Below are 27,535 nucleotides of genomic sequence, written 5' to 3' on the forward strand. Positions count from 1 at the left end.
GCAGGAGTACCTGGTTGGGTGGCAAAAATGGTGCTTTCAAATGCAGTGGTTGCGTGAATTGCCAACATATGATCACGGGAGAACATTTCACGCATCCCAAAACTGGAGTCAAAATCAAATTACACCAGCGCATGTCATGTGACAGTAAGTTTATCGTCTACGTTATCACCTGCCCATGTCGTTTCCTCTATGTGGGGAAAACGATTCGTATGTTGAAGGAATGAATAGCGATGCATAGGTCATCAATCAAAAAAGTGATGACGATTAGGGACCAAACCACACCACCGGTAGCCCGGCATTTCTTCGAAGCAGGACATACAATCATGGACTTCAAATTCATGCCCTTGTTTCAAGTTAAAGCCCTAAAAAGAGGTGGCGATCGCCATCTGAAACTCTTACAAAAAGATAGTGAGTTCATTTACAACTTGGGCTCATTGGCACCAGCAGGTTTAAATGAGGAACTAAACCTCAACGTGTTTTTGTAGTGGGACTGCTGTTGTATACATTATGTTGTATACATTATTCGTTTATTGATGTGTAGCATTTATCTCTATTATTCTGATGACTACTTTTCTTATCTCTATATGTCTTGCTTGTACATAGTTCTGTGGTTTACTCCTTTGTGGGCACTATTGGCTCATTCATCTTCTTTGCACATGATATATATAATACTATACTATATATATTCTAAGATTTCTTGTACCATTATTAGATTATTTTGTGGCTGGGCTTTCAGCAACATCACTTTATTGCTATATTGCTTTTTTATGGTTCTCCATTTTTGGTGACACTTTCACGGTGTAGTATCCAATCGATGGAGTCCCTAGTGGTTGCCTTGTTTTCAATTCCACACCAATTAATATTAACACCTGTGGTATCTTTAACTTACACCCTATATTGAACGGACCAGTATTTTACCTTTATTTCTATTCCATTTCATATTGACTGGCGCCGGGGTCATGGCCGTGCGTTCCACGGCCAGACCCTGTGCGTTCCAGCATTAATCAGTGACGTCAAAGTCCGCCACTCTGATGGGATGATGGCGCTGTGTGTACTGTTTGGCGCGTGCCGCGTTTGTCTCCCACGGACGGCGTTGACAGCGTCCCTGCCATTGGTTTAATCTGCTTCACACTCCTGGCGCCGGGGACCGGAAGCGGATGTGCGTTCCACAGAAGTCTTCTGCGTTCCAAGGCGCTGGAGTTATTGGCCGCCGGTCAGCCGGGTGTTATACTGTATCAGGTGAGGTATGTTGAATTGATTTTGGTGGCACTGGGGGCTCTATTTAAACGGCAGCATCTCTATCCAGCATTATACCCTTGATGAAGGTGGCGTGACCACCGAAACAGGCTGTCGGGTACTTGGCTCTGACTCTGGCTACTGGTTACAGGTTTCCCTAATATTCACATTGATGCTGTGTGGGAATTGTACTACTTCGCAAAAGTTTGACCTGTACCTTATTCCATGTTTTTGACATATGCTGCCATGTGCTAATTCTTTTGAGATATAAAGCCATTTTTTCTTTGTTTATTTATGGTGTGCTGATTACTATCTACCTCACAGGTAGACCCAATTTATATATATGTACAAAAGAATTTGAGTAGACACTAGTGTGTATACTCATAGGAGCGCTTAAAGTGTTGTGACCTCAATCTGAAGCAGCTGCTTGAATGGGGAGGGTCAGTCCCCAAAAATATATAGAAAAAACAGCACAAAAAGCAGCGCTACCAATTAAAGATGAGTGAATCAGATATCAAAAAGTAACAACAATTTATTAAAAACAATAATTAAAAATACATATATAGCAGCATTAATTATCCCATAGCATATGCATCACAAGTGGGCACAAATGGAGTGTGTGCACATAAACATTTGAAATAATGGCAATAAAAGGTGACCAGATCTCACGTGTCGGTATTCTACCCCGTCCGGGGTGGAGGATTAAAGTCCCGCACTGTCCACACTAGGTAGTCCCATATGAATTGGCGGAGTCCAGAGTAACGGCGATTTGTATTCCTGTGGGCTCACCGAGGGAGTGGCTGTTGTTATATGAGCCTACCTTCAACCTCGCGGCCAGATATCCAGGTAACGTCCAAGTTGGTGATGAATTAAGCCGTGGACTTCCAGGTGTTGTTTGGGAAAGATGGTGGTCAGGTAATTGAGCAGGAACCTCCAAAGTGTAGGTTGAGATCTTGGTATCAAGGGGGGGGGGGCAACGCGTTTCGCTGTCCAAACGTCAGCTTTGTCAAGGCATCATATATATATATAGCCATCCAATGCTGCCGGCACTCCAATTGTCTCACAAGCAACTGCTCCAGGTGCCAGAGATATAATAAATACCAGTCCAAGAGACCCACCAAATCGGGAATAAACGGCACTCACGGAGACTTTGTAAATGCACAAAAAGTGTATTGAAGAATACAGGTGTGTGGGGGACGTTTCGGGGTATCAGCCCCGTCCTCAGCCCCAAACCTATACAATACAAACACACAATATATACTCACCTGGTCCTGGAGTCACCGCAGACGCATCCTCAGCCCGCCTCCATCCGCCGGAAGTGACGCGCACCGTACTTCCTGTCAGCGGCACAAGTTCCCGGTTGCCAGGCAACCTGATGCTTGCGTTCCACCACACAGAGACGTGTGCGTGCCATCTGCCCGGACGTGACTCGCGCTAGCCGCGGTTGTCATTGGGTTCCCCAGGCCAGGTACAACAATACAAAGAAAATAAAAAAGACACTGCTCACCACCTGGATCCAGCTCCCGATCACCACCCATCATGAGACCTCACGTTGGAGTCGACCATCCCGGACCCAATATTCCCTGTGACACCTACTTGCGCCACCCTGAGTCATGGTTACCAAGGGACCAGTCGACCTATCAGAGTGTCGACATGGTGTTGATGTCAGGGCTTCTTGAGCCAGGTTAAGTGGCGTGTCTGAAAAAAAAAAAAAAAACATTAGAATACAGTAAAATCAAAACAAGCAAAGAAGCAGGGTAAATAATACAACCACAACAATGAAAAAGGTACACGGGAAACCTCAACCTAGAGAGTTCCAGTTGATCTTCTCATTGAGGCCATCAGGAAAGATGGTCCCCAATCTGAAGATCCATTCCGACTCACGTATTAACAATTTTTTGGACCTATCTCCACCCCGTAGGGACTCGCTGATATGGTCAATCATAAAGTATTTGAGATCGGAGATAAAAATGCCCACATCTCTTGAAGTGGCGTGCCACCAGCTGGTCAACATCTCTGCCCCGTAGTGACAAATTGATGGCCGACCGGTGGGCAGCCATTCTTTCCCTAAAAGTACGGGAGGTTTGTCCAACATAGTGGAGCCCGCAGGGACAAACAATAATGTATACCACCAAAACAAATATAGAATCGATGGCGCTTGACTGGTATGTTCAAAATGTTTCTCAGATAGAAAGGAAACAGACAAAATATGTGTATAAGTAACACAAAATGGACAATGGTATCGAGGTAGGATAATTCCCCAGGAATGAACCGTACCGAAACTCACAATGAAGTGATGTGCTCAAAGTGTGTAACGGTTTCTTTATTAAGGGTTCACCACTGTGATAAGAATGAGATAGGTACCAAATAATGGGCAATCTGTTGTGCGTACCGTACTCACTGATTAAACAGGAGATTTAATGCATATCAAGGTATCTTTAAATGACAAATCACCCGATCACCAATCGCTGTGAAGTGGTAACTGCGTACCGTACTCACTACAGATTTAGGTATTCCACGTATGTAAAGGTATCTTTCTGGGTGTAGTCCTTAATTGCAATCAGCTCTCCACAACACCCATATAGGAGATGGTGTACCACAAAGCAAAAAAAGAGGACTGGTCTCAGTACCAAAAATTTAGTTGGTACTTGTTTCCTATCTGGGCGCCCGTCGTGGTGATCGCGGGTACATTTATGTCTGGCCGCGACGCGACCGACGCGATGCCCGCGATTTCCCATTGAAACCCATGTTAAACATGGAAATCGCGTCGGTCGCGTCGCGGCCGGCCATAAATGTACCCGCGATGCCCGCGACGCGATGCTCCCGATTTGCCATAGGAATCAATGTAAAAAGGCCCGATGGACACGATTTTACTGTTAAATGCCTCAATGGACCCGATTTTACCATAGGAAACAATGTTAAATGGGCCTTAGAGCCCAAATAGTTACCCTGAACTCTGAAATGGCCCCCCCAATTGTTTACGCCACCCCACGATCCACGCCAACCCGAAGCGTGGCGAGCGCAGCGAGTCCGCGAGGGGCGGCGGTACGCGTCCTCCGACCTTTTCATGCCCTACTATCCACTAGGGCGTGGAGTGAGAATAGAATAGTGTGGCGAGCGCAGCGAGCCACCGAGCCCGAAGCGTGGCGAGCGCAGCGAGCCCCGCGAGGGGACGCGGATACCTTCACAGTTATACGCGTCCCCTCACGGGCTTCCCAAGTGTCCATGGCGACGCGGACACCTGGGAAGCCCGCGAAGGGACGCGTTTACCTGTGAAGGTATCCGCGTCCCCTCGCGGGGCTCGCTGCGCTCGCCACGCTTCGGGCTCGGTGGCTCGCTGCGCTCGCCACACTATTCTATTCTCACTCCACGCCCTAGTGGATAGTAGGGCATGAAAAGGTCGGAGGACGCGTACCGCCGCCCCTCGCGGGCTCGCTGCGCTCGCCACGCTTCGGGTTCACGTTGATGGCGGGGTGTCGTCAACTACTTTTGGGGGGACATTTTTATGTTCAGGGGTGTTTTTGCCCCATTTCCCATTGTTCCCTATGATAATTTGGGGAAATTGATCCATTTAACATTGTTTCCTATGGTACAGTACATCGCGGTCATCGCGGGTAAATTGAGGCATTTAACATTGTTCTCTATGGGAAAATCGCGGGCATCGCGTCTGGCACATCGCACCCGATTTTTTATCGGCCGCGATGCCCGCGATGGCCCCGATTTTACCCCCGATGCCCGCGATTTCAATCGTGGGCGCCCAGATAGGAAACAAGTACCATTTAGTTATAAAACTGCAAAAGTGGCCCAATGGCCATAAGCCACAGCTGCAGAAATAAAAACAATAATAAGAACAACAAACTCACTTGTGATCCAACATGTTTCAGCGGTCCCAGCCGCCTTTTTCAAGGATACCAAGTGAGTGAAACTGACAGAGTTTAAATAGTACTATGGAGGATCCACATCCGGTTCCCCTTAATTAGGGTGAACAGGACAGATAGCCTGTTCTACAATGCAATTAAGTAATAGGCTCCGTTAGTAATACTAGCGGGCATCAGTTGAGGTAAACTGGGTGTAAAATATAATACTTACTGTGTTAAAACACAGCATACATCCTCACGCGTCCTCATAGCATAACTTTCGGGACGTGGAACGCACGCCCGGAAGCAAAGTGGCTAGTGCTTGACCCGCATAGGTCTAGTGCGGTCAGCATTGTGTGGAACGCACTCCCGGAAACGGAGTGCTTAAATGCCCTTCCGCCTGGTGAAACGCAATGGCGGAGGGAGAGCATTAATCGCTATTACACGCGATGCGGTCCATAATACTTATACGGACATATAAACAAGTTTGATGATGCTTTAGCCGGTGGCACTTAAATAATTTTTATGGTCTATGTATATCTGTGGACATACTGGCCTGTAGTATATAAGGTGCATCGAGAAAACGTGTCCCCCTATTAAGGGCAGGCTATATATGGTTCCTCCACTTACAAAAAATAAAAATACATCATACATTGAAATACACAAGTTACAGTTATATTTATAAGAACCACTTTAATTCAAACTCATGATTAAGGCCGTGGGGAGCCAGGGTGGACAGGTTAAAAATCCACCTCATCTCCGTTTGGGCCAAGCGAATGTCCCGATTGTTATGACGCCAATTGCATTTAACCACTTCTAACCCCCAAAAACCTGTAATGAATTTAGTGGAGCTATTATGCATCTCTGCAAAATTCAGAGAGAAAGGGTGATCTTTAAACCCTCTCTTGATGTTCTGTATATGCTCGGCGAGGCGAACCTTTAAATTCCTCTTTGTTTTGCCCACATACAATTTTTCGCAAGAACAGCGAATGGCATACACTACATAATTAGAATTACAGGTGATAAATTGTTTGGGTTTGATATTGAGATGATTCAATTTAATCTCTGTGGATTTTCTAATGGCAGATGGGTATGATTTGCACATGGCGCAATCGCCACATCGATGAAATCCATTGTTTCATTTGAGGTAGAATCTTAGTCAGAACAGGGTCTTCAAGAAGTAATTTCCAATTCTTCTTGAAAATAAGACCCTGTTCTGACTAAGATTCTACCTCAAACCCCCAAGTTCATTTATAGGCGAGCTGCCAATTTGAAAGATAAGTTAGTCAATAGCGCATTCATGGATAAAGGGGGAATGTTAACACGAAACAATGGATTTCATCGATGTGGCGATTGCGCCATGTGCAAATCATACCCATCTGCCATTAGAAAATTCACAGAGATTAAATTGAATCATCTCAATATCAAACCCAAACAATTTATCACCTGTAATTCTAATTATATAGTGTATGCCATTCGCTGTTCTTGCGAAAAATTGTATGTGGGCAAAACAAAGAGGAATTTAAAGGTTCGCCTCGCCGAGCATATACGGAACATCAAGAGAGGGTTTAAAGATCACCCTTTCTCTCTGCATTTTGCAGAGATGCATAATAGCTCCACTAAATTCATTACAGGTTTTTGGGGGTTAGAAGTGGTTAAATGCAATTGGCGTCATAACAATCGGGACATTCGCTTGGCCCAAACGGAGATGAGGTGGATTTTTAACCTGTCCACCCTGGCTCCCCACGGCCTTAATCATGAGTTTGAATTAAAGTGGTTCTTATAAATATAACTGTAACTTGTGTATTTTAATGTATGATGTATTTTTATTTTTTGTAAATGGAGGAACCATATATAGCCTGCCCTTAAAAGGGGGACACGTTTTCTCGATGCACCTTATATACTACAGGCCAGTATGTCCACAGATATACATAGGAGCAAAAAAGTTTTTTAGGTCTGCAGAGAAATGGCGCAAGGGTATTTGAGCTGATATGCTTAAATAAATCTGGACCCGTTTAGGGAATATAATGACCAGAAATTTTATTGTACATACAAATAAAAGACAATTTAAAAACAGTAAAAAGTGCAAGTGCCAATTTTTACAAAAGTGCAAATGCAATACATATACATATAATGTATTTCACAAAAAAACGGGGACAGATAGGGTATTGATCTCACCAAACAAAGGGGGTGCGGTGGGCTTGGTGCTTTGCAGTTGGTAGTCCCGGGGAAGCAGCTGGGTGCACCACCGCACAGGCTTGGTCAATACCGGTATCAGATGGATCGTCTCCCGTCAATAGATTAGCATCCCGCGTAACATGTTTCGGAGGTAACTCCTTCGTCTGATATATATATATATATATATATATATACATAGACCATAAAAATTATTTAAGTGCCACCGGCTAAAGCATCATCAAACTTGTTTATATGTCCATATAAGTATTATGGACCGCATCGCGTGTAATAGCGATTAATGCTCTCCCTCCGCCATTGCGTTTCACCAAGCGGAAGGGCATTTAAGCACTCCGTTTCCGGGAGTGCGTTCCACACAATGCTGACCGCACTAGACCTACAGTATGCGGGTCAAGCACTAGCCACTTTGCTTCCGGGCGTGCGTTCCACGTCCCGGAAGTTATGCTATGAGGACGCGTGAGGATGTATGCTGTGTTTTAACACAGTAAGTATTATATTTTACACCCAGTTTACCTCAACTGATGCCCGCTAGTATTACTAACGGAGCCTATTACTTAATTGCATCGTAGAACAGGCTATCTGTCCCGTTCACCCTAATTAAGGGGAACTGGATGTGGATCCTCCATAGTACTATTTAAACTCTGTCAGTTTCACTCACTTGGTATCCTTGAAAAAGGCGGCTGGGACCGCTGAAACATGTTGGATCACAAGTGAGTTTGTTGTTCTTATTATTGTTTTTATTTCTGCAGCTGTGGCTTATGGCCATTGGGCCACTTTTGCAGTTTTATAAATAAATTTTTGGTACTGAGACCAGTCCTTTTTTTTGCTTTGTGGTACACCATCTCCTATATGGGTGTTGTGGAGAGCTGATTGCAATTAAGGACTACACCCAGAAAGATACCTTTACATACGTGGAATACCTACATCTGTAGTGAGTACGGTACGCAGTTACTACTTCACAGCGATTGGTGATTGTGTAATTTGTCATTTAAAGATACCTTGATATGCATTAAATCTCCTGTTTAATCAGTGAGTACGGTACGCACAACAGATTGCCCATTATTTGGTACCTATCTCATTCTTATCACAGTGGTGAACCCTTAATAAAGAAACCGTTACACACTTTGAGCACATCACTTCATTGTGAGTTTCGGTACGGTTCATTCCTGGGGAATTATCCTACCTCGATACCATTGTCCATTTTGTGTTACTTATACACATATTTTGTCTGTTTCCTTTCTATCTGAGAAACATTTTGAACATACCAGTCAAGCGCCATCGATTCTATATTTGTTTCGGAAGTATCTACAAGTAAGGACACCAAGTGGTCCTCCATCTGGAATTGAGGCTGCAGGGACCGATAGCGCCTTGGGACTTTTCTACACGTTTGTTTTTGTTAATAATGTATACCACGTGTGACATCCTACAGGTAAGTACCTGTCTGATGTCATACATTTGGACCCATGAGGATGTTTAAAACGTTTGCATACAATTAAATGCTTGCAGGTTTCACACAAAATGCAACTATAGCAAACTGGTGCTTTCGTGTAGGTGTTAGGGGGTGTAGGGATGCCTCTGCCAGTAATGTCAGCCTTTACTAAGCGATCCCTCAGGTTAGGGCCCCTGCGGAATGCTGCAAGAGGTCTGACTGCCTTCAATCCAGATAAATCTGGATCTGTTTTAACTATAGGCCAGAGGGCATTGGTGGCATGTCTGATGACTGCGCTGGATGTAGAGAATGAACTCGACCAGGGCAGGACCGCTGCCTGATTTCTAACCTTAGGAACAAGCAGATCATTTCTGGATATTTGCAGAACTTCTTCTTTCTGGGACAACAGTATGTCCAGATTGTAGCCACGGGCAAAGAATTTGGAAATGAGTAGATCCAAACGCGGTTCAACTGCAGAGCGGTCACTGATGATACGGGCAACCCGCATCATCTGTGAACGCGGTAAACCACGTTTGAGGGCTGGCGGATGATGACTTGCCCCCATCAAAAATGTATTTCTGTCTACATGCTTAAAAAAGACATCCGTTTTAATTTTGTTGTTAATGATGGATACAGCAACATCCAGGAAATGTGCTGAGACATCACTGTATGTAGCCGTATACTTAATAGTGGAGGAACCAAGGTTGATAACATGTAAGAGATTAAGTAACGCCTCCTGTCCACCCGTCCACAAGATGAAAATATCATCAATGTAGCGGGTGAACAGGAGTAGGTGGTCCCTAATGGCAGGATCAGAGAAAAATCTGGCCTCTTCCTCAAAAAACATAAAAATGTTAGCATAAGAGGGGGCCACAGGAGATCCCATGGCACACCCTCTTAGCTGTAGGTAATACCCACCGTCGAATAAAAAGTAATTTCTCTGTAAAGTAAGGGACAATAACTCAACAAAAAGCTTATGATCAAAGATCAGAGGATCCAAGAACTGACTAATGAATCTTTGTACAGCCTCTAAATCACCGATGTGTGGGATGGAGGTGTACAAACTGCATACATCGAGGCATACCATAATGGTACCTTCAGGTACCTCATCCACCTGCCCTAATAATTGTAAAAAAGTGGTGGTATCTTTTAAAAAAGAGGGTTTGAGATGTAGCAGTGGTTGTAGTAAATGATCCAATAGTTGAGATAAATTTTGATACATAGAGTCCCGGGCCGATATAATGGGCCTTCCAGGGGGTACCAAAGGGTCCTTATGCACTTTAGGCAAGGAGTAAAGCACAGGAACGACTGGGTGCTCCCTGTACAGCACCGACTTGAGTTTAGAGGAGATTATCCCATTGGTAACGGCTTTGGACAGAATGTCTAACAGTTCCTGTTGATATTGTGCGGTTGGATTAACTTGTAATTTTTTGTAGACCAGAGAATCTGATAATTGATTCTGTAATTCTTGGCGATAAGAAGAGATATCTTGGACGACTATCGCCCCGCCCTTGTCGGCGGGTCTGATAACAATATCTTCGTACTTACTTAAAGCACTCAGCGCCTGCGTCTCAGGCCTAGTAAGATTGTGTTTCATCTTAGCTGGTGCTGACAAGAATTTGGTAACTGATTCGTCCAAAAGTCTGCCAAAAGATGGATTAGACGATGTGGGGTCAAAACGAGATTTCGTGGTTTTACGGATGAAAACTTGGAGTGGATCATCCGATGTCACTGTGGGACTAGATTGAAAATGTTCTTTAAGACGCAATTTGCGTAAGAATTGATGGTGATCCCGCTTCCAGGTAAAAGGGTCATGGAGGTTAGTGGGAACATAGGTGAGGCCTTTATTCAAGACTTGGATTTCGATGTCAGAAAGCACTCTAGAAGATAAATTGATTACGACTGTTTCTGGTTGACTTGTCAAGTAGGGTTTCTCCGAATTTCTTTTGGTTTGGCCCCCCCGACGGGTGGGCGCTTTGCATTGTTCGGGGGCTTGGAAGAAGAGGCGGTCCCGCCTAAAGGGACATTGCCAGAGGTGGTAGCATCGTCAGAATCTGAGATGATGAAGTCACTGTCATTATTGGCTTCCCTAGCCTCACGGTATTGGCGACTTCCGCCGCCACGTGACTGCCAGGGGCGACGTCTTCGATCATTACCCTCTTGGCATTGATTTATTCCAGAAAGCCAGTTATATACCCTGTTTTAAGCATAGTCATTGTCAACAGTCGATCACTTGGTGCGTTTGAACTTGATGAGTTCATTTTTATATGATGCCCAATTGTCCCTTACTTTACAGAGAAATTACTTTTTATTCGACGGTGGGTATTACCTACAGCTAAAAGGGTGTGCCATGGGATCTCCTGTGGCCCCCTCTTATGCTAACATTTTTATGTTTTTTGAGGAAGAGGCCAGATTTTTCTCTGATCCTGCCATTAGGGACCACCTACTCATGTTCACCCGCTACATTGATGATATTTTCATCTTGTGGACGGGTGGACAGGAGGCGTTACTTAATCTCTTACATGTTATCAACCTTGGTTCCTCCACTATTAAGTATACGGCTACATACAGTGATGTCTCAGCACATTTCCTGGATGTTGCTGTATCCATCATTAACAACAAAATTAAAACGGATGTCTTTTTTAAGGATGTAGACAGAAATACATTTTTGATGGGGGCAAGTCATCATCCGCCAGCCCTCAAACGTGGTTTACCGCGTTCACAGATGATGCGGGTTGCCCGTATCATCAGTGACCGCTCTGCAGTTGAACCGCGTTTGGATCTACTCATTTCCAAATTCTTTGCCCGTGGCTACAATCTGGATATGCTGTTGTCCCAGAAAGAAGAAGTTCTGCAAATGTCCAGAAATGATCTGCTTGTTCCTAAGGTTAGAAATCAGGCAGCGGTCCTGCCCTGGTCGAGTTCATTCTCTACATCCAGCGCAGTCATCAGACATGCCACCAATGCCCTCTGGCCTATAGTTAAAACAGATCCAGATTTATCTGGATTGAAGGCAGTCAGACCTCTTGCAGCATTCCGCAGGGGCCCTAACCTGAGGGATCGCTTAGTAAAGGCTGACATTACTGGCAGAGGCATCCCCAAACCCCCTAACACCTACACGAAAGCACCAGGTTGCTATAGTAGCATTTTGTGTGAAACCTGCAAGCATTTAATTGTATGCAAACGTTTTAAACATCCTCATGGGTCCAAAATGTTTGACATCAGACAGGTACAGTACTTACTTGTAGGATGTCACACATGGTATACATTATTGTTTGTCCCTGCGGGCTCCAATATGTTGGACAAACCTCCCGTACTTTTAGGGAAAGAATGGCTGCCCACCGGTTGGCCATCAATCTGTCACTACGGGACAGAGATGTTGACCAGCCGGTGGCACGCCACTTCAAGAGATGTGGGCATTCCATCTCCGATCTCAAATACTTTATGATTGACCATATCAGCGAGTCCCTACGGGGTGGAGATAGGTCCAAAAAATTGTTAATACGTGAGTCGGAATGGATCTTCAGATTGGGGACCATCTTTCCTGATGGCCTCAATGAGATGATCAACTGGAACTCTCTAGGTTGAGGCTTCCCGTGTACCTTTTTCATTGTTGTGGTTGTATTATTTACCCTGCTTCTTTGCTTGTTTTGATTTTACTGTATTCTAATGTTTTGTTTTGTTTTTTTCAGACACGCCACTTAACCTGGCTCAAGAAGCCCTGACATCAACACCATGTCGACACTCTGATAGGTCGACTGGTCCCTTGGTAACCATGACTCAGGGTGGCGCAAGTAGGTGTCACAGGGAATATTGGGTCCGGGATGGTCGACTCCAACGTGAGGTCTCATGATGGGTGGTGATCGGGAGCTGGATCCAGGTGGTGAGCAGTGTCTTTTTTATTTTCTTTGTATTGTTGTACCAACGACAACCGCGGCTAGCGCGAGTCACGTCCGGGCAGATGGCACGCACACGTCTCTGTGTGGTGGAACGCAAGCATCAGGTTGCCTGGCAACCGGGAACTTGTGCCGCTGACAGGAAGTACGGTGCGCGTCACTTCCGGCGGACGGAGGCGGGCTGAGGATGCGTCTGCGGTGACTCCAGGACCAGGTGAGTATATATTGTGTGTTTGTATTGTATATGATTGCTGTAGGTTTGGGGCTAAGGACGGGGCTGATACCCCGAAACGTCCCCCCCCACACCTGTATTCTTCAATACACTTTTCGTGCATTTACAAAGTCTCCGTGAGTGCCGTTTATTCCCGCTTTGGTGGGTCTCTTGGACTGGTATATATATATATAGTCAAGGAAGGAGACTGGCACTCGTAGGTCTTGTAAAAAGTGTTCTCACATACACCTTGACAAAGGGGCACAGCCCCGAAACTTTGGTTGTCTTTCCACTTTTTTTAATACACTTTTTACAAGACCTACGAGTCTCCTTCCTTGACCGGACCGCACTGCTATATATATATATATATATATATATATATATATATATATATATATATATATATATATATATATATGAAGAAAGGGAAAAAGATCAGGGTGCTCTTCCAGACATGAATTAACACATTTAAAAGTAACAATCTTATTTAATGATAAAAGATGCTCAATGAGTAATGATAAAATACACAATAAAAATGTATTTTGGCACTATTTGTTATCAAAAGAACTGTTCATTGGATTTCCGATCCTCGAAGAGATGCCCAACGCGTTTTGTCAAAAAGACTTTCTCAGGGGCAGTGGAAGCAGCATATTATATGAACAGTTTACACTGTAAGTCACAATACATAACAATAAATGTACATATAATGATACAGATAATTATTACAAATCTGTGTATAAGATCATATAGCCAAAAAACAAGGGAGAAAAACGTGCTAACGGAGAAAGAGTTGATATGGAGAGAAGGACAATGGAGAGGGGAAGCAACATGAAATTCAATAGGATCTACAGTGAGTCTCTAGATCATAAGGGCAACAAGTGGGCCACCCATGGGAGAAGAGACCAACAGTTCTCTGCCAAACCAAGAGATGTGAACAAAAAAATGGCCTGCACCAAACAAACTCAGTAAATGTACATCATACCGTATTCTGTAACAGGAAAGTACGGAGAAATTTTTTTCCCTTTTTAAATCAAGGAATCCTAAAATTGTTCCTCCAGAGTGGAATTTTGCCACCATTCAGATATAACTGATAATAGAGGAAAAGAAGACCAATTCCCCTTAATCACAGGCTTATAAAATGTTAGACACTTAAATAACGGGTCTAATGACCATAGTTTACATACCATCCAATAAGCATATATAGGGAACACAAGTGGTAAAGATGGCCCAGCGATAGTATAAGGGTTCCACAGACAGTCAATAGAACAATCAGAAACTTTGCCAGAGTGTCTAAGGGGAATCACATTACAGCATATATACTATACATACATAATAGGGTTATGCCACACTGATCAACTGCCAGATAGAGTTTTGAAAGTACTTACAATGGACCACAATAACAGGATGTGCAGTGCAGGAGTTCCAAAGCTGGAATGATGCTCTGGGGATTGAGTGAGCTCTTATAGGGCTCTAAGTCTGACATCACTTCCTGTATTTTCAGACTAAGAACAACCAGGTGGACAAGATATCTTAATTCCACATTGGTTCAAGAAACCCAATAATCACATATGCGATGGCCGCTAACACTGGCTACAAAGGGCCCGAATCTGCAATTCTAACGACAGAATAAATAGTATAAATTCACTTAATAAGTGCCCCATTATTGAGGAGCTGATGTGAAGTGTTATAATGATTATATTAACGGGTTAAATTTAGGAAGTATTATCAAAAAAAAAATATATATATATATATATATATATCTATTTGGTGGTAAAACTTCTGCGCCTTCAGTGTTGACAAGGAAATAATCTGTGACAATCCTTAATAAGCTTACTATGTGCGTACTGAAAATAGTAAACAATTTCACTTGTAGTGGTATCTTTCACTCCCAAATATTCATCCTTTTTCTCCTTCTAGAATCCGCTGGAGGCGTGGAGATGTTCATTCGTATATCATTTATATGAAAGGATGATATGAGGGTTTCAGTAAAACAATATCTGTGCAAAAAAGTGCTGTTTTTCTCTAAAGTGCTTAGTGCATGAGAAAATACTTAGAAGGGTGAACAACGCCACCTTGTGGCTAGTAATATTATCACACGTGTAGTCACCCTGTGATATATATAAAAAAAAGACTTTTAAAAGAGATGGACTCACACTGGGATTAGCTCTGTCCAGGTGTAGTTCCCATCAGGCTTGGTATAAAGGCCCTTAAAACCAAAGAACTCCCAACAAAGGGGAAAACTGATAGCGTAATATTGTTTTTATAAACACATTTATTTCAAAACAATATGCATAATAAATAAAAACAGTGGATGGACCCGTACATTTGGCATAAAAACATAAGCTTATCTGATTTTAGTCATCGGGAGCGGAGAGGTATGTATAACCCGACCGGTTTCGTCCCTTTTCTTATATGCGGGGACTTCCTCAGGCTCCCGATGACTAAAATCGTCGGGTTATCTTCAATTAGAGAGAACTGCTTGTTTTACAAACATGTTCTATGCAGCAATATGCTTTAAAAAATCTGCTATAGTTACATAACAAAGTAGCATAAAAATACACACATTAATATGATTATAATATAAACAATACACAAAAAGCATCAAAATGACAATACAATAATATCCTAAAAATGCATTCCACAGAACACATAATGCATTTATTGTGCGCAAAAACAAACAAAGCATATTAAAAACTAACCAGAACAATCAAACTAGTATTTATTTAAAAAAAGGGGTTATTTCTAGCGCATCATTCAAACCATACGGTGTCACCCTGTTCAAATGATACATCTACCAGAATTCTTTTCTGCCCTGCATAGTATCCCGATTACCTCCCCTTATATTTAGTTCTACATGTTCCAACCCCACAAATTTAAATGTTGTGGGATTACTGGCCTGACATGTCTCAAAATGTGGGGGTACACTGTGGTGTTTAACTTTATTTTTAATATTACAATAGTGTTCGAGTATTGACATTTTTAACATGCGTTTTGTATGACCAATATATTTCATACCACAGGGACAAACTAAAAGATATAGCACATAAGTTGTCGCAGTTAATAATTCTTTTGATTGTTATTTCTTTACCATTTTATCTGTAATTTTTTTCGGCCCTTTCATACATTGAGGGCACACTTTACATCTCCCACACTCATAAATTCCCTGTGGTGGTGGCATGTTATATAAAGTGGAACAAATCCTGGGGGAATCGATGGGCTGGGTGCAAGCCGGTTTTTAAGAGTGCTTGCTCTTTTAAAAACAAGTTCAGGATGGTCTCCCACAACATCTTTTAAATAAGGATCCATTCTGATCACTTGCCAATGTGTATTCAAAATTCTTCGAATTTCAACATTTTTAACATTGTATACTCAATACAATGTTAAAAATGTTGAAATTCGAAGGAAAAGATGTGAGAAATAGCCGAAAGGCAACTTTTCCCGTTCCAATTTCTTACAATTATCATATGCTTTTCGTACTAGACCATCTGGATAACCTTTTTCTTGAAATCGAGCCTTATATATATTTGCCTGCTCCTCAAATAACTCTACTGTGCTACAATTCCGTCTCAGCCGCAGCAGTTGCGAATATGACAAATTGTCCTTCCATCTCCGTAAATGACAGCTGTCATATTCTAGATAATTATTGCTGTCGATCTTCTTGAAAAAAGTACAGGTCTTTATAAACAATCTACCAGTCAGAGGGTTAGTTTTAGCCTTAAGTGTGAGATCTAAAAATTCAACACTGAACTTATATGTAAATGACAGATTGTATATATTAACATTAAGATACTCAATAAACTCCAAAAACTGTACTTCTGATCCTGACCAGAAATATATTGGTCAAACAAAACGCATGTTAAAAATTCTTCTGCTTTTTCTGCTTATTTGCAACATTTCCATTGACTTGTTCAATGTGTGTTCCCCGTTGCCCTTACCTGCAATGCGGCATCCTGCTCCGCGGTGTGTGCAGCGGTATGGCTGCTGGGAGGGACACCTAGGAGGGCAGCAGGGCTGTGGCCGGCCACTTCCCCCTGAGCAGAGCGAGCAGGTGAGAGCTGGGCCTCCGCTCCCCTGGGACGTGCGGTAAGTGGGGTCAGCTGTCAGCTTGTTCTACAGTATGTTACATAACACAGGTTCCAGGTGCTGCCAACTTCTCACAGATAAGCACTAGTATGATGGGAAGTAATTGCTGATATCCCTTTGGCTTGTTATTTATCGATATATACAACAAATGTATAAGCTATCGTTACGTTAACCTGGCATAATGGTCTTTAATATAGGTAACAAATGATGCAGTGTCCTGGAAGTCAGAGCAGTGTAATCTTGCAATGTAAAGTGAGATCAATGTTGTATTGATACAATATATGTAATTCAAATCAACTTTAAAAGCAACTTTGGCCAGAACAGTGTTTTGTCTTTGTCTTTATTTTTTTGATGGCATAAGCCACATTCTGTGTATGGAGGCGAGGGATCTTTATGATCCATCTCCCGCAGCTGCTAGATACTGATGTTGTGCCTATGCATGGAGTTTGTTTTACAATATAAGTCTTTAACAATGCAAAAAACTCCTTCAATCAGTGGCAACTTCTGACATTGGGTTATCATCATCCTTCATAGTTTGATACATAGGGGTCAGACTGTAGTCCCTATTGACAATAAAGCGGACTGCAGTGCTGATTACATGCCCTTGCTCCGGCCACTGTGGCACCTAGCTACACAACTGCCTTGGATTACAATGTTCGGGTGGTTTGTGATCTCAAAGATCCAGACACGCTCATCCCTAATTAAAACTGATTAGACAGGTACCTTTCCTAGGGCTTTCTTTTAGGAGAATAAAATATAAATGCAAGACTTGCACTACCATCAGAGGGACTCCAGAATTTGCCTAAAGCGCCAAAACATTAAGGGGGCCTTAAAAGGAATGATTGACCTCTTGTTGCTCATTTACTGTCCTATTTAGAGTTCAAATGGCATTTGTATAATCTATGGCATTATAAAATGCATTTGCACATAGTCTATCCAGCCGCAGCTTAGTGCGCAGTGAACCCAATATATCTTTGTATAATAGCATTTGCACTTCCGTTTCAGATACCATTGCAAGTTATCTGAAATGAAACCGAGTTATGGTACAGTATGTTAATAGGACAAACGTTTTTAAATAACCTTGGTTTGGCGATACCATTATCATCATTGCCATTAAGATTTGTTTGGTCTGCACCGGCTTATTATGGGAGATGTTTTTTTTATTATTATCCTATGCTTTATGCTACCAGGTGGAGGATGAGCTTGTTGCACTTCAGAAGAAGCTGAAAGGAACAGAAGATGAACTGGATAAATACTCTGAAGCCTTGAAGGATGCTCAGGAGAAATTGGAACAGGCTGAGAAAAAAGCAACTGATGTAAGTACTATCTCCTGCTGTCTTACCAGAAGGAGGTCATTAGATACAGGTATTTCCCTTACAATACTGAAAATATGTATTGGGAGTAAATTACTCATATTACAATGCATTCCTATCTATAAATTCCCCTAAATAAAATCATTCCAAATGACTTTATCAATTTAAGAGTATATTATTAGGAAATTAAAGCCTTTCTGTTACAGATTCTAAGGTTTTTATAATTATCTCAGCATTCAGTGCTCTAAAATGAAAGACTTCTTATGCCTGTAGTATGGAACACTGTAGTAATTTATAATATCATTACAAAGTACACTGCCCATTATACAGTATAATGCACCAATTGCAGTAATAGCTTTACTTTATCTATAAAGAACCATGTTTAGTTTTAGGAACAAACCAACTGAGATGATTTCAGTTGATATATTACATTAAATTCTCCAAAGTCCCGCTAGATGGCAGTGATTGAGCAGTTAAAAAAATAACTTGACTTGACATACTGTATATAGGAGATTATGCTATTTATTTAATTATTAAGTTTCTTATATAGCACAGCAAAAGTTGCGCTTTACAAAAGCAGACAATATGTCCATTTGATCTATTGATCTACGACTGATTACACTTGGGGCATAAAATATATATATTTTTATCATGGTGCCTGGAATTTTAGACCTCATTGGAGGTATTTATCCACCAATGATTCTGAAAATACCATCCGTTTTAGTCCAGGAGCTCACGTTTTGGAGTTATTGCAGATGTCATTACTTATTGGGCCTTATTCAGATCTGGGCTCAGTACAAATTTGTTTGGAAAATGGGCAATCTCCTAGTGTGGTTGCTTAATGTGTAGTGATACCTATACCCTTATGATAAGGTATCACTACACATTAAGCATCCACACTAGGAGATTTCTGTCTCCTAGGGCCTTATTTTGGTTCATTCTTTCTGACAAAATCCTTCTTAGATGGGCAAAACCATGTACACTGCAGGTGGGGCAGGTGTTACTTGTGCAGAGAGAATTAGATTTGGGTGGGGTTTTACTTCAAAGTGAGATCTATATTGCAGTGTAAAAATAAAGCAGTCAGTATTTTCCCTGCACAGAAACAAAATTACTCACCCAAATCTAATTCTCTCTGCACATGTTACATCTGCCCCCCTGCAGTGCACATGGTTTTGTCCATCTAAGAAGGATTTTGTCAGAAAGAATGAACCAAAATAAGGCCCCTAGTCACATTAATTTAAATTGTATCAGGAGATTATATCAATCTAATCGAACACGAAACACCATCTTAAAGGAATCTATTAACAATAATCATTGGCATTAGATATGAACTAATCATCACCCATCCTGGCCTAATTATTAGGTTTTAAAATACAACATCACTAATGAGCAGCAGTGACAAGCTGTCTAAATCATAGTTGCTCTAATGTATATAACCAGCGCACCAGTACCATCACAACTAACAATCGGAATCCCTTTCATAATGTCATCATTTATACTAATAGAATTACTAATACAGGGAATAATAATATAGGGAATAAACTATTTATTACCAAAGTAATGAGGCCAGCTAAAACAGAGATTATGAAACATCTCTATAATGAATCTAAACAGGGGCGGACCCAAGAATATTTGGAGGATCCATATTGTTCAATTCGCAAAGAGCCTAATCCATGGGTCCTCAAACTGCGGCCCTCCAGATGTTGTGAAACTACAAATCCCAGCATGCCTTGCCACAGTTTTGCTATAAGGGAGTGTTAAAACTGTGGCAAAGCATGCTGGGATTTGTAGTTTCACAACATCTGGAGGGCCGGAGTTTGAGGACCCATGGCCTAATCTCTTAAACCTACCCCGGGCAATAACACTGGTTGCCCTGAGGAAGATCTGCGAAGCGTACGCCGGCCGACCAAACCGTGCGGACATCTTCTGAGCACTACCTAACCTATGTTGTTTGTGTGAATGTATTATCAGTCCATCAGGACTCTAATGTACCTAGAGCAGAACCGTCCATAGTCTCACCTCAGCCGCCGCACGGCACTGAGAGTGACGGCTAGCGAACGCCGGATTGCCTCACAGTCTGTATCCCCTTTTTGGTGATGGCAACTGCGGGACCTAGTATCAGCAAGGCATATGTGATCACTGATAGATTTTTTTGCATGCAGCAATTGTGTAACGTTCTCGGAACAGTACATGATACTGTAGGTACTGTATTAACCACATTGTATCAGATAATGAACCAGTTAACGTAACAATTAAAGTAACAGATTCTGTTGTAACTACTTATTATGTATGGTCAGTTCCCTGTGTGATAAGCGGCATCTCCAAACCTTCTTAAGGAGCCCATACACGCACCGATCCCGGCGGTGCGATGCTATGCGATGGGGTGCGCACTCCCGCGGCACCTCATCGCACAGTACAAAAAGAATGTGCTGCACATACTTTTTGTACTAGCTTTTTTTTTTATATATTTTATTGAAACACTGTAAATCACAGTTTACAATTAGATGACAGAGAAAAAGGTATTGAAATCGGCAGGTACAATATGAAATCAAGGTTCTTATTCAATATTATTATGTCAGATGTACAGTCCGACATTGAGTAAATATGTTGGAAAAAACATAAGTCGTGTCTGTGTCTTCTTACGTGGCGTGTAGGCCAGTACGGCCCAGGGCTGTCTCAAGGAGTGCATTATAACAGGATATACTGTGTTAGACATCCAAAAGCACCGGAGGGTCCCCTGAGATAATTCTCAGCAGATACCATTGCGTATCTTTGAGTGAGTTATGGAGTTTTGTTCTAATTTCCAAAGAGAGTATTGTTATGTAGCTCTCCCAAGTGTCAAAGAGTTTTTTAGTGTATCGTTCCTTGTTCAGTAAACATTCAATCCACTCCATGTTAAAGACATGGAATAACTTTGTCTTGAACAGCTGCGAGGAAGGGGGGGTAGTGTTGATCCATGTCTGCAGGATGGACTTACGCGCAACCGCGCTAACAATCCCCAAGAGTCTTTTGCACCCCCTAGTTATTCTTTGATCCTCCAGCAGTATGCCTAAAATAGCCCAATGATCTGTGAGGGGTACATAGTTCACTAAATGATCTTGCACAAACTTCCTAACCCGTAGCCAGAATAATTTAATTATAGGACAATTCCAAAAGTAGTGATACAGATTTGCCTCACCAGTCTAACACCTCGGGCAGGTTACCGAGGGGGTCATCCCCGCTAGGAATTGCCTGTGGGGAGAAAAGTATGCTTTGTGAAAAATGTTGAGGAACATTTCCTGGTATGAATAGCGGGCAGTAGCCTTCTAGAGCGCAACAGTGCCTTGGACAACAGGGTACAGGTTAAGTCCGGCATTATTTGGGTCCAGGCTTTCATGCCTGTGGTGATGGTGTCGTGATCTATAATCTGCCATCGGAAGTTATAATGTATTGATATGGCCTTACTGTCGGCCACCCCAGACAAGAGCATCACGTCGAGAGTGTTCGCCCAGTCCGTCTCTGAGAAGTTGCGTGTCACCTCTAAGGTATAGTGCTTAGCCTGCATATATGCAAGAGGGTGTCTGCCCAATGTTGGGAAGGCCTCCGAAGCCTTGTCAAATGACATTGGCTTTTTCAGGTCCCAGTCAATCAGAGCTCTGACGGAGGATAGGCCCTCGGCACGAAGACTCCTAAATGGGTGGCCGGCCGCACCATGTTGAAATTCTAGATTGTGCAGGAAAGGTAAGAAGAGGGATTTATGGGCGTTCAGATGTAGCCTATGTCTAAAGATGTGCCATAATCTGTTGTACTAGCTTTTTATAGCATAGCATCGCTTCGCATGCACATCGCATGCACAAGGCATACGATGCGATGCTATGTGTGCTAGTTAAGCCCACAACGCACGCCGGGATCGACGCGTGTGTGGGCACCATTATTAGTGCCACTGCACTGTAATGAATTACACTGGATTTACCGGCAAACATAACACAATATTATACACTAAGTACATGTGACCAACATCTTGTCTGTAATACAACTTTACAGAAAGCCAGCAAACATGATACTGCTGATAACCTGCGGGACTTGAAACCATTCACACAACTCCAGTTATAATTACCAGACACCTCTCTCCAGTATATAAATCTAAATGATAATTAATAAAAAGAGGTATTGATAGGTGTCACACATAATAAAGAAACAGGTATTTGCTTGTGTTTATGTTATTTGTTATATTTCGCAGCTTTTAAATGTACAATTAATAAAAGGTATATTTTATGATTAATTTACTGCCTAAGGTGCACCACCAATAGACAAACCTTCTTCTTTCAATTTCACCAGTCCTAAACCTCTTTGTCTGTGGTAGCACACCTTTAATACTTATCATTACATTCAGCTAATTAACACAATAGAGGGCCAGTGTATTTCATAATAAAAACAAACCCCCCACTTGTGCAACAGATCCCCCTCTTCGAGTCTATCAGTATTTACCCTGCACAGAAACAAAATAACTTACACAAATCTAACTCTCTCTATACATGTTACATCTGCCCCACCTGCAAGTGCACATGGTTTTGCCCATTTTCCAAACAAATTTGTACTGAGCTTAGATCTGAATAAGGCCCATTGTTCTTAAAATAGCTTTATACTGTATGTATAAGATACTTATGATAATGCAGATATGTTGATGTTTGTGTGTGTACTTTACTTGTTCTTGGAAACCATAAGGCCGCTAACTACATTAAACTCATACAGAATATTCTCACTTCTTTCCATTCACTTGGTTGCACCTTAAGCATCAAAGTGCAGTACCCCCACAGTCATATGGATCGATTTTCTCAATGTTTAGGAGAAGTAAGTGACAAACTGAGTAAGTGATTTTACCAGGAAATAAGGACCATGGAAAAATTTATATGCTGGGATACAAATGTGATAGTGGATTACTGTCTCATTTCAGGAAATAACAGAAATAGTCTCAGTAATTTATCTCAAAGCCCCCTCCCGCTTCATGGCCGCTGCTGTCACTCACACCATAGAGAAACAGTATATCTCCCATACAAACTGAGAGATTTGCACAATAGATTTTTGCTGAGTGATTTAGTATGAGAGATGTGTTAAGCAAAAAAAAGTAAATATTTAAAAAATCAGTGAGTATTACAGGAGTGAGGGTGAGATTGCTCAGATCACTCAAATCACTAGATAAGTGACTAGATATATTCAGCATTCTTGAATGATCATGGCCGGCGATAGCGATGCAAGGGGCCGTACATCGAGATCGCTATGGGGCATACACATTGAGTGATTTGTGCCTAATTTATAAGCAATTTAGCCAAATCACTTAAAAACTAAGCATAAATATCCCTGTGTATATGCCCCGTTACACTTGTGGATGATTTATCAGAAATATAAAACTTGCCTTGTACTATTTATTGGACAGTGTGGCAGATTAATTTGCCTGCGATGTTTACCACATAGATAAAGATCTGAATTTAACACCTGGAGCTATTAAGTATTCAATTTCTTATACTTATATGTCATTAGTACCGGCAGGATAAGCTGGTCGGCAGTGTGACAGCAAAAGGCAGGGAATCGCGAGCCACTAGGATCGGCCTAGGGCGGTTTGCTTGGCATCATCAATATGGAAGTGCAATTGTTGAAGAGCTTGGGCAATCTGCTTTAGCCACTTTTTTTTTTTTGGTCCATCTCTTGCTTTTTTCCATTCATTGGGCATGTGTTATTTAGGCACTGATATGGCATTCTTTTAGACTCCATTCTGCACACATGTCCGAACCACTTTATGGTAATGCTGAATATAGGATTCAATTTGTCGGTTGGGGAAGTTTTCTGATGTTTTAATTTCTCCATCGTTCTGTTAGTTTTGCTTGTAGCTAGTTTTCTAATCATCCCAGACTTGTTAGGTCATTTCTAAGGTTTGTTGGTAAACCATCTCTATGAGGTGAAGTACCATCAGTAACCACTTGATGGACTAAATTACTCCTTTGAGTGCTAAAAGATGACATAGCATAAGGTGAAAGCAAGTTTAGCAGGACACTGATCTATTTCAAACTTGCTGGATATGGAGAGAGGGAGCTATGAAAACAGAGATTGGAGGTAGGAGCAGATAGTGACTGGGGGTGAGTTGGTGAGTTTGTGGCCTAAAAACTGTCCCCGATCAAAGTGAAAGTAGAAACAGGCACCGCTCAAAAGTGAACATCCAGCACATTGCAGAAGCACTGGCTTTTACTAGTTGTATACCTGTCTGTAATACAGTACATATTATCCCACATATGCAGTATAAAATGCTAGAATCTATAGGTTACCCCACACGTTATGTCCCAGAGTGTGCATTTAATGCAGATTTTTACTAAAAGCTCCCGAGGCTGTGAGGAAAAATCCACGATAACTGCACACTATGGTGGTTAAAGATTAGAAACCCTTGATTGAAAAGGGTTTACTAACTGAATTTGACCAATGTTGATGCCCCCCATTACCATATTGTGTGGCCTATTTATTAAACTAAATTGTGGGAAATCCATGGGGCTCCCCTCAAAATCTACGGATCCCCAGTTTTTAACAAAAAGGCATTTTACCAAATATAGTAACATAGTAACATAGTACTTAAGGCTGAAAAAAGACATTAGTCTATCGAGTTCAACCTATCTGACTTGTAACTACTGACTTGAGTAAGTCATATCTATAGGATTCCCTTAGTGGCCAAACATGTATCCAGCTTTGAATTAAATTTATTAACAGTAGTTGCTGTAACCACCTCCACCGGCAGTGAGTTCCAGAATTTTACTGCTCTAATGGTAAGGAATCCTCTTCTTACAGTAATTCAGTATGGAATTTATTTTCCTCGAGCCTCAGTACATGCCCGCGTGTCCTAAGTATAGGCCTGTTAATGAACAAATCATCTCCCAGTTCCGTATGATTCCTAATTCTGTATTTGAACATACAAATCATATCACCTCTCAACCTCGTTTCTCCAGTGAAAAACATACAGATGGGTCTTGTCCCATCTTTGCAGGGGATGGCGCTGGCGTCGCCAGCCGCCATCCCCCGCCAGCGCCATGGCGATGGTGAGAAGGGGACGCGCGCGCACGAGCGGCGCGTGCGTCCCCTTCCGACGGCGCTTCGATCCGTTCCCCCGGGTCCCCGCCGGCTTGCCGGCGGTAACCCGGGGTCCCCGCCGCCTGCCCGCACCCCCCCCTAACCCCCCCTAACCCTGTCCGTCTCCCTGAGGCGGAGACGGACAGGGTTTCCGTCGCGCTAGCGACGGAGACTGAGACGCGCGTGCGCGTGAGACGCACGCGCGTCTCAGTCTCCTCGCTGGCGAGGCTGCTGGCGGGTCGCCAGCGCGTACGTTCTGGCGACCCGCCAGCAAGGATGGGACAAGACCCATCTGTATTCAACCTTTTACTAGCTTAGTCACCCTTCTCTGTACCTGTTCCATTTAATTTATGTCCTCTTTAAGGTGCAGTACCCAGAACTGAACACAGTATTGGTCTCACCAAGGCACTATCACATTAGCATCTCTTGAATCCATTCCCCTTTTAATACATAAATTAGAAAGAAGAAAAAAGATAACTCACTTTTTAGGGGCACTAACTTTTGCTGTAAAATTAATTTACAATTTCATACACATAGGTGGTAGAAGACAATACAATATGCGAAAACGATCTCACCTGGAGACCAAAGAATGAGGAGAAATTAATTAAAAAGGGGAGAAAATAGAGAGGAGGAGGGTGAAGAGGGAATAGACAGGAATAGAAAGGGTTGACATTATTCTGAGCACACTTCAAGTGGGTGTTTGTTATTTTGAGAGTAAGTTGGTAATCCAATGTTAGGTAGGGATGGCAATTTACACAATATACATGTATCTAAAAAATGGAGTCTAGGTTATTGTCCCTTTAAAGACTCAACATGCCCTCTGATAGACAGTGAGGGATCCAAATTAAATAACCATGGAACTACAATTGTACACAGATTATCTTGGTTACTGTCCCTTTAAGAGTAACTTTTTTCCCTGCATGCATACATATATTCTTATACTCTCAACTGACCACTTGAAGGTAATAGTGAAAACAGATTAGTATTTAAACTGCAGCTAGGCACAGATAGTGTACACAGCTACACATAGGAAAAATATTTTTTTATTAAATTTTTTAATGCTTAAGTGATAAAGTGTATCAGCTTATGTAATTTAATGAACACCACTTGTGATCTTCCACAGAATCACATGGGTCATCAGTAGAATAAGCTGAGTTTAATAAGCCCGTGATTCATACAGTGAAAAAAATTATATATATAATAATACCAATCAAAATGACATTAAAAATGGCGAGAATATTTATATTCAGGTGGTGTCGACCACTTTCAGGAGACCCAGATATTAATCAATAACATTAGCTAATTTCGCTTCAATAATGTCATGCACACATATTATTTTACACATGAGCTAGTATAGCAGTGAATAACAAGTTTGTACCCCTTGATGTCCCAACTGCCTCTCACTTGTCCGTGTGCCACAAGGGCAGTGAACGGTATCCAGTAAGGTACAGAATAAGGGGCTACCAATATGGGAGCAAATAGAAAAAAGATGACTGGGATCTGCTGTTGTGCCTCAGCTCTTGGATCCCCCCTGTTGGTAATCCAGCGCAGGAGGTCACTCTTGGCTGACGCACAATGAGAGTCCGTTAAGTAAGGAGGAAAGGGATAGCGGCATAGGAGAATACGTATCAATCCTGATATACTTTTATAATATAATTGGTATTCCTCTATGCTTTATAAATAAGTAGTAGCTGTTGCATTACTATACAAGAAAAAAAAAACCTTTGTATTGCTGGGCAGATCTACAAACACAATTGTTTGGACAAATCTGTCAATAGTATCAAAGTGCTACTTATCCTCCAACTCCTAGCTCTGATGTGAAAGGTGCATCAACGGGTCCCTTCAGTGGTCTCCATACCACCTAGTTGCTGGACGTACGTTTCGCCACAGTGTGCAGGCTTGTTCACCAGTGTAACTGTGTAACTACCTGTGTGCTTTATATGTACAATGGGCCTTATTTTGGTTCATTCTTTCTGACAAAATCCTTCTTAGATGGACAAAACCATGTTCACTGCAGGGGGGGCAGATGTAACATGTGCAGAGAGAATTAGATTTGGGTGAGTAATTTTGTTTCTGTGCAGGGAAAATACTGACTGCTTTATTTTTACACTGCAATATAGATCTCACTTTGAAGTAAAACCCCACCCAAATCTAATGCTCTCTGCACATGTTACATCTGCCCCACCTGCAGTGCACATGGTTTTGCCCATCTAAGAAGGATTTTGTCA

The 27,535-nt window shown here is 42.1% G+C and overlaps 1 protein-coding gene across 1 annotated transcript in view; it reads left to right on the plus strand.

The window, feature by feature from the left end:
* LOC146027253 (tropomyosin alpha-1 chain-like) overlaps positions 1-27,535 on the plus strand; it is a 314,841-nt gene that overhangs the window by 57,164 nt on the left and 230,142 nt on the right. The window contains exon 2 of the mRNA XM_083158199.1: positions 18,099-18,224. Within this exon, the coding sequence (XP_083014325.1) occupies positions 18,099-18,224 (126 nt within the window). The remainder of the gene's footprint in view (positions 1-18,098; positions 18,225-27,535) is intronic.

Source organism: Crinia signifera, chromosome 1 (genome assembly GCF_055691185.1).
Source record: "Crinia signifera chromosome 1, ASM5569118v1, whole genome shotgun sequence".
NCBI classification, from domain to species: Eukaryota; Metazoa; Chordata; class Amphibia; order Anura; family Myobatrachidae; genus Crinia; species Crinia signifera.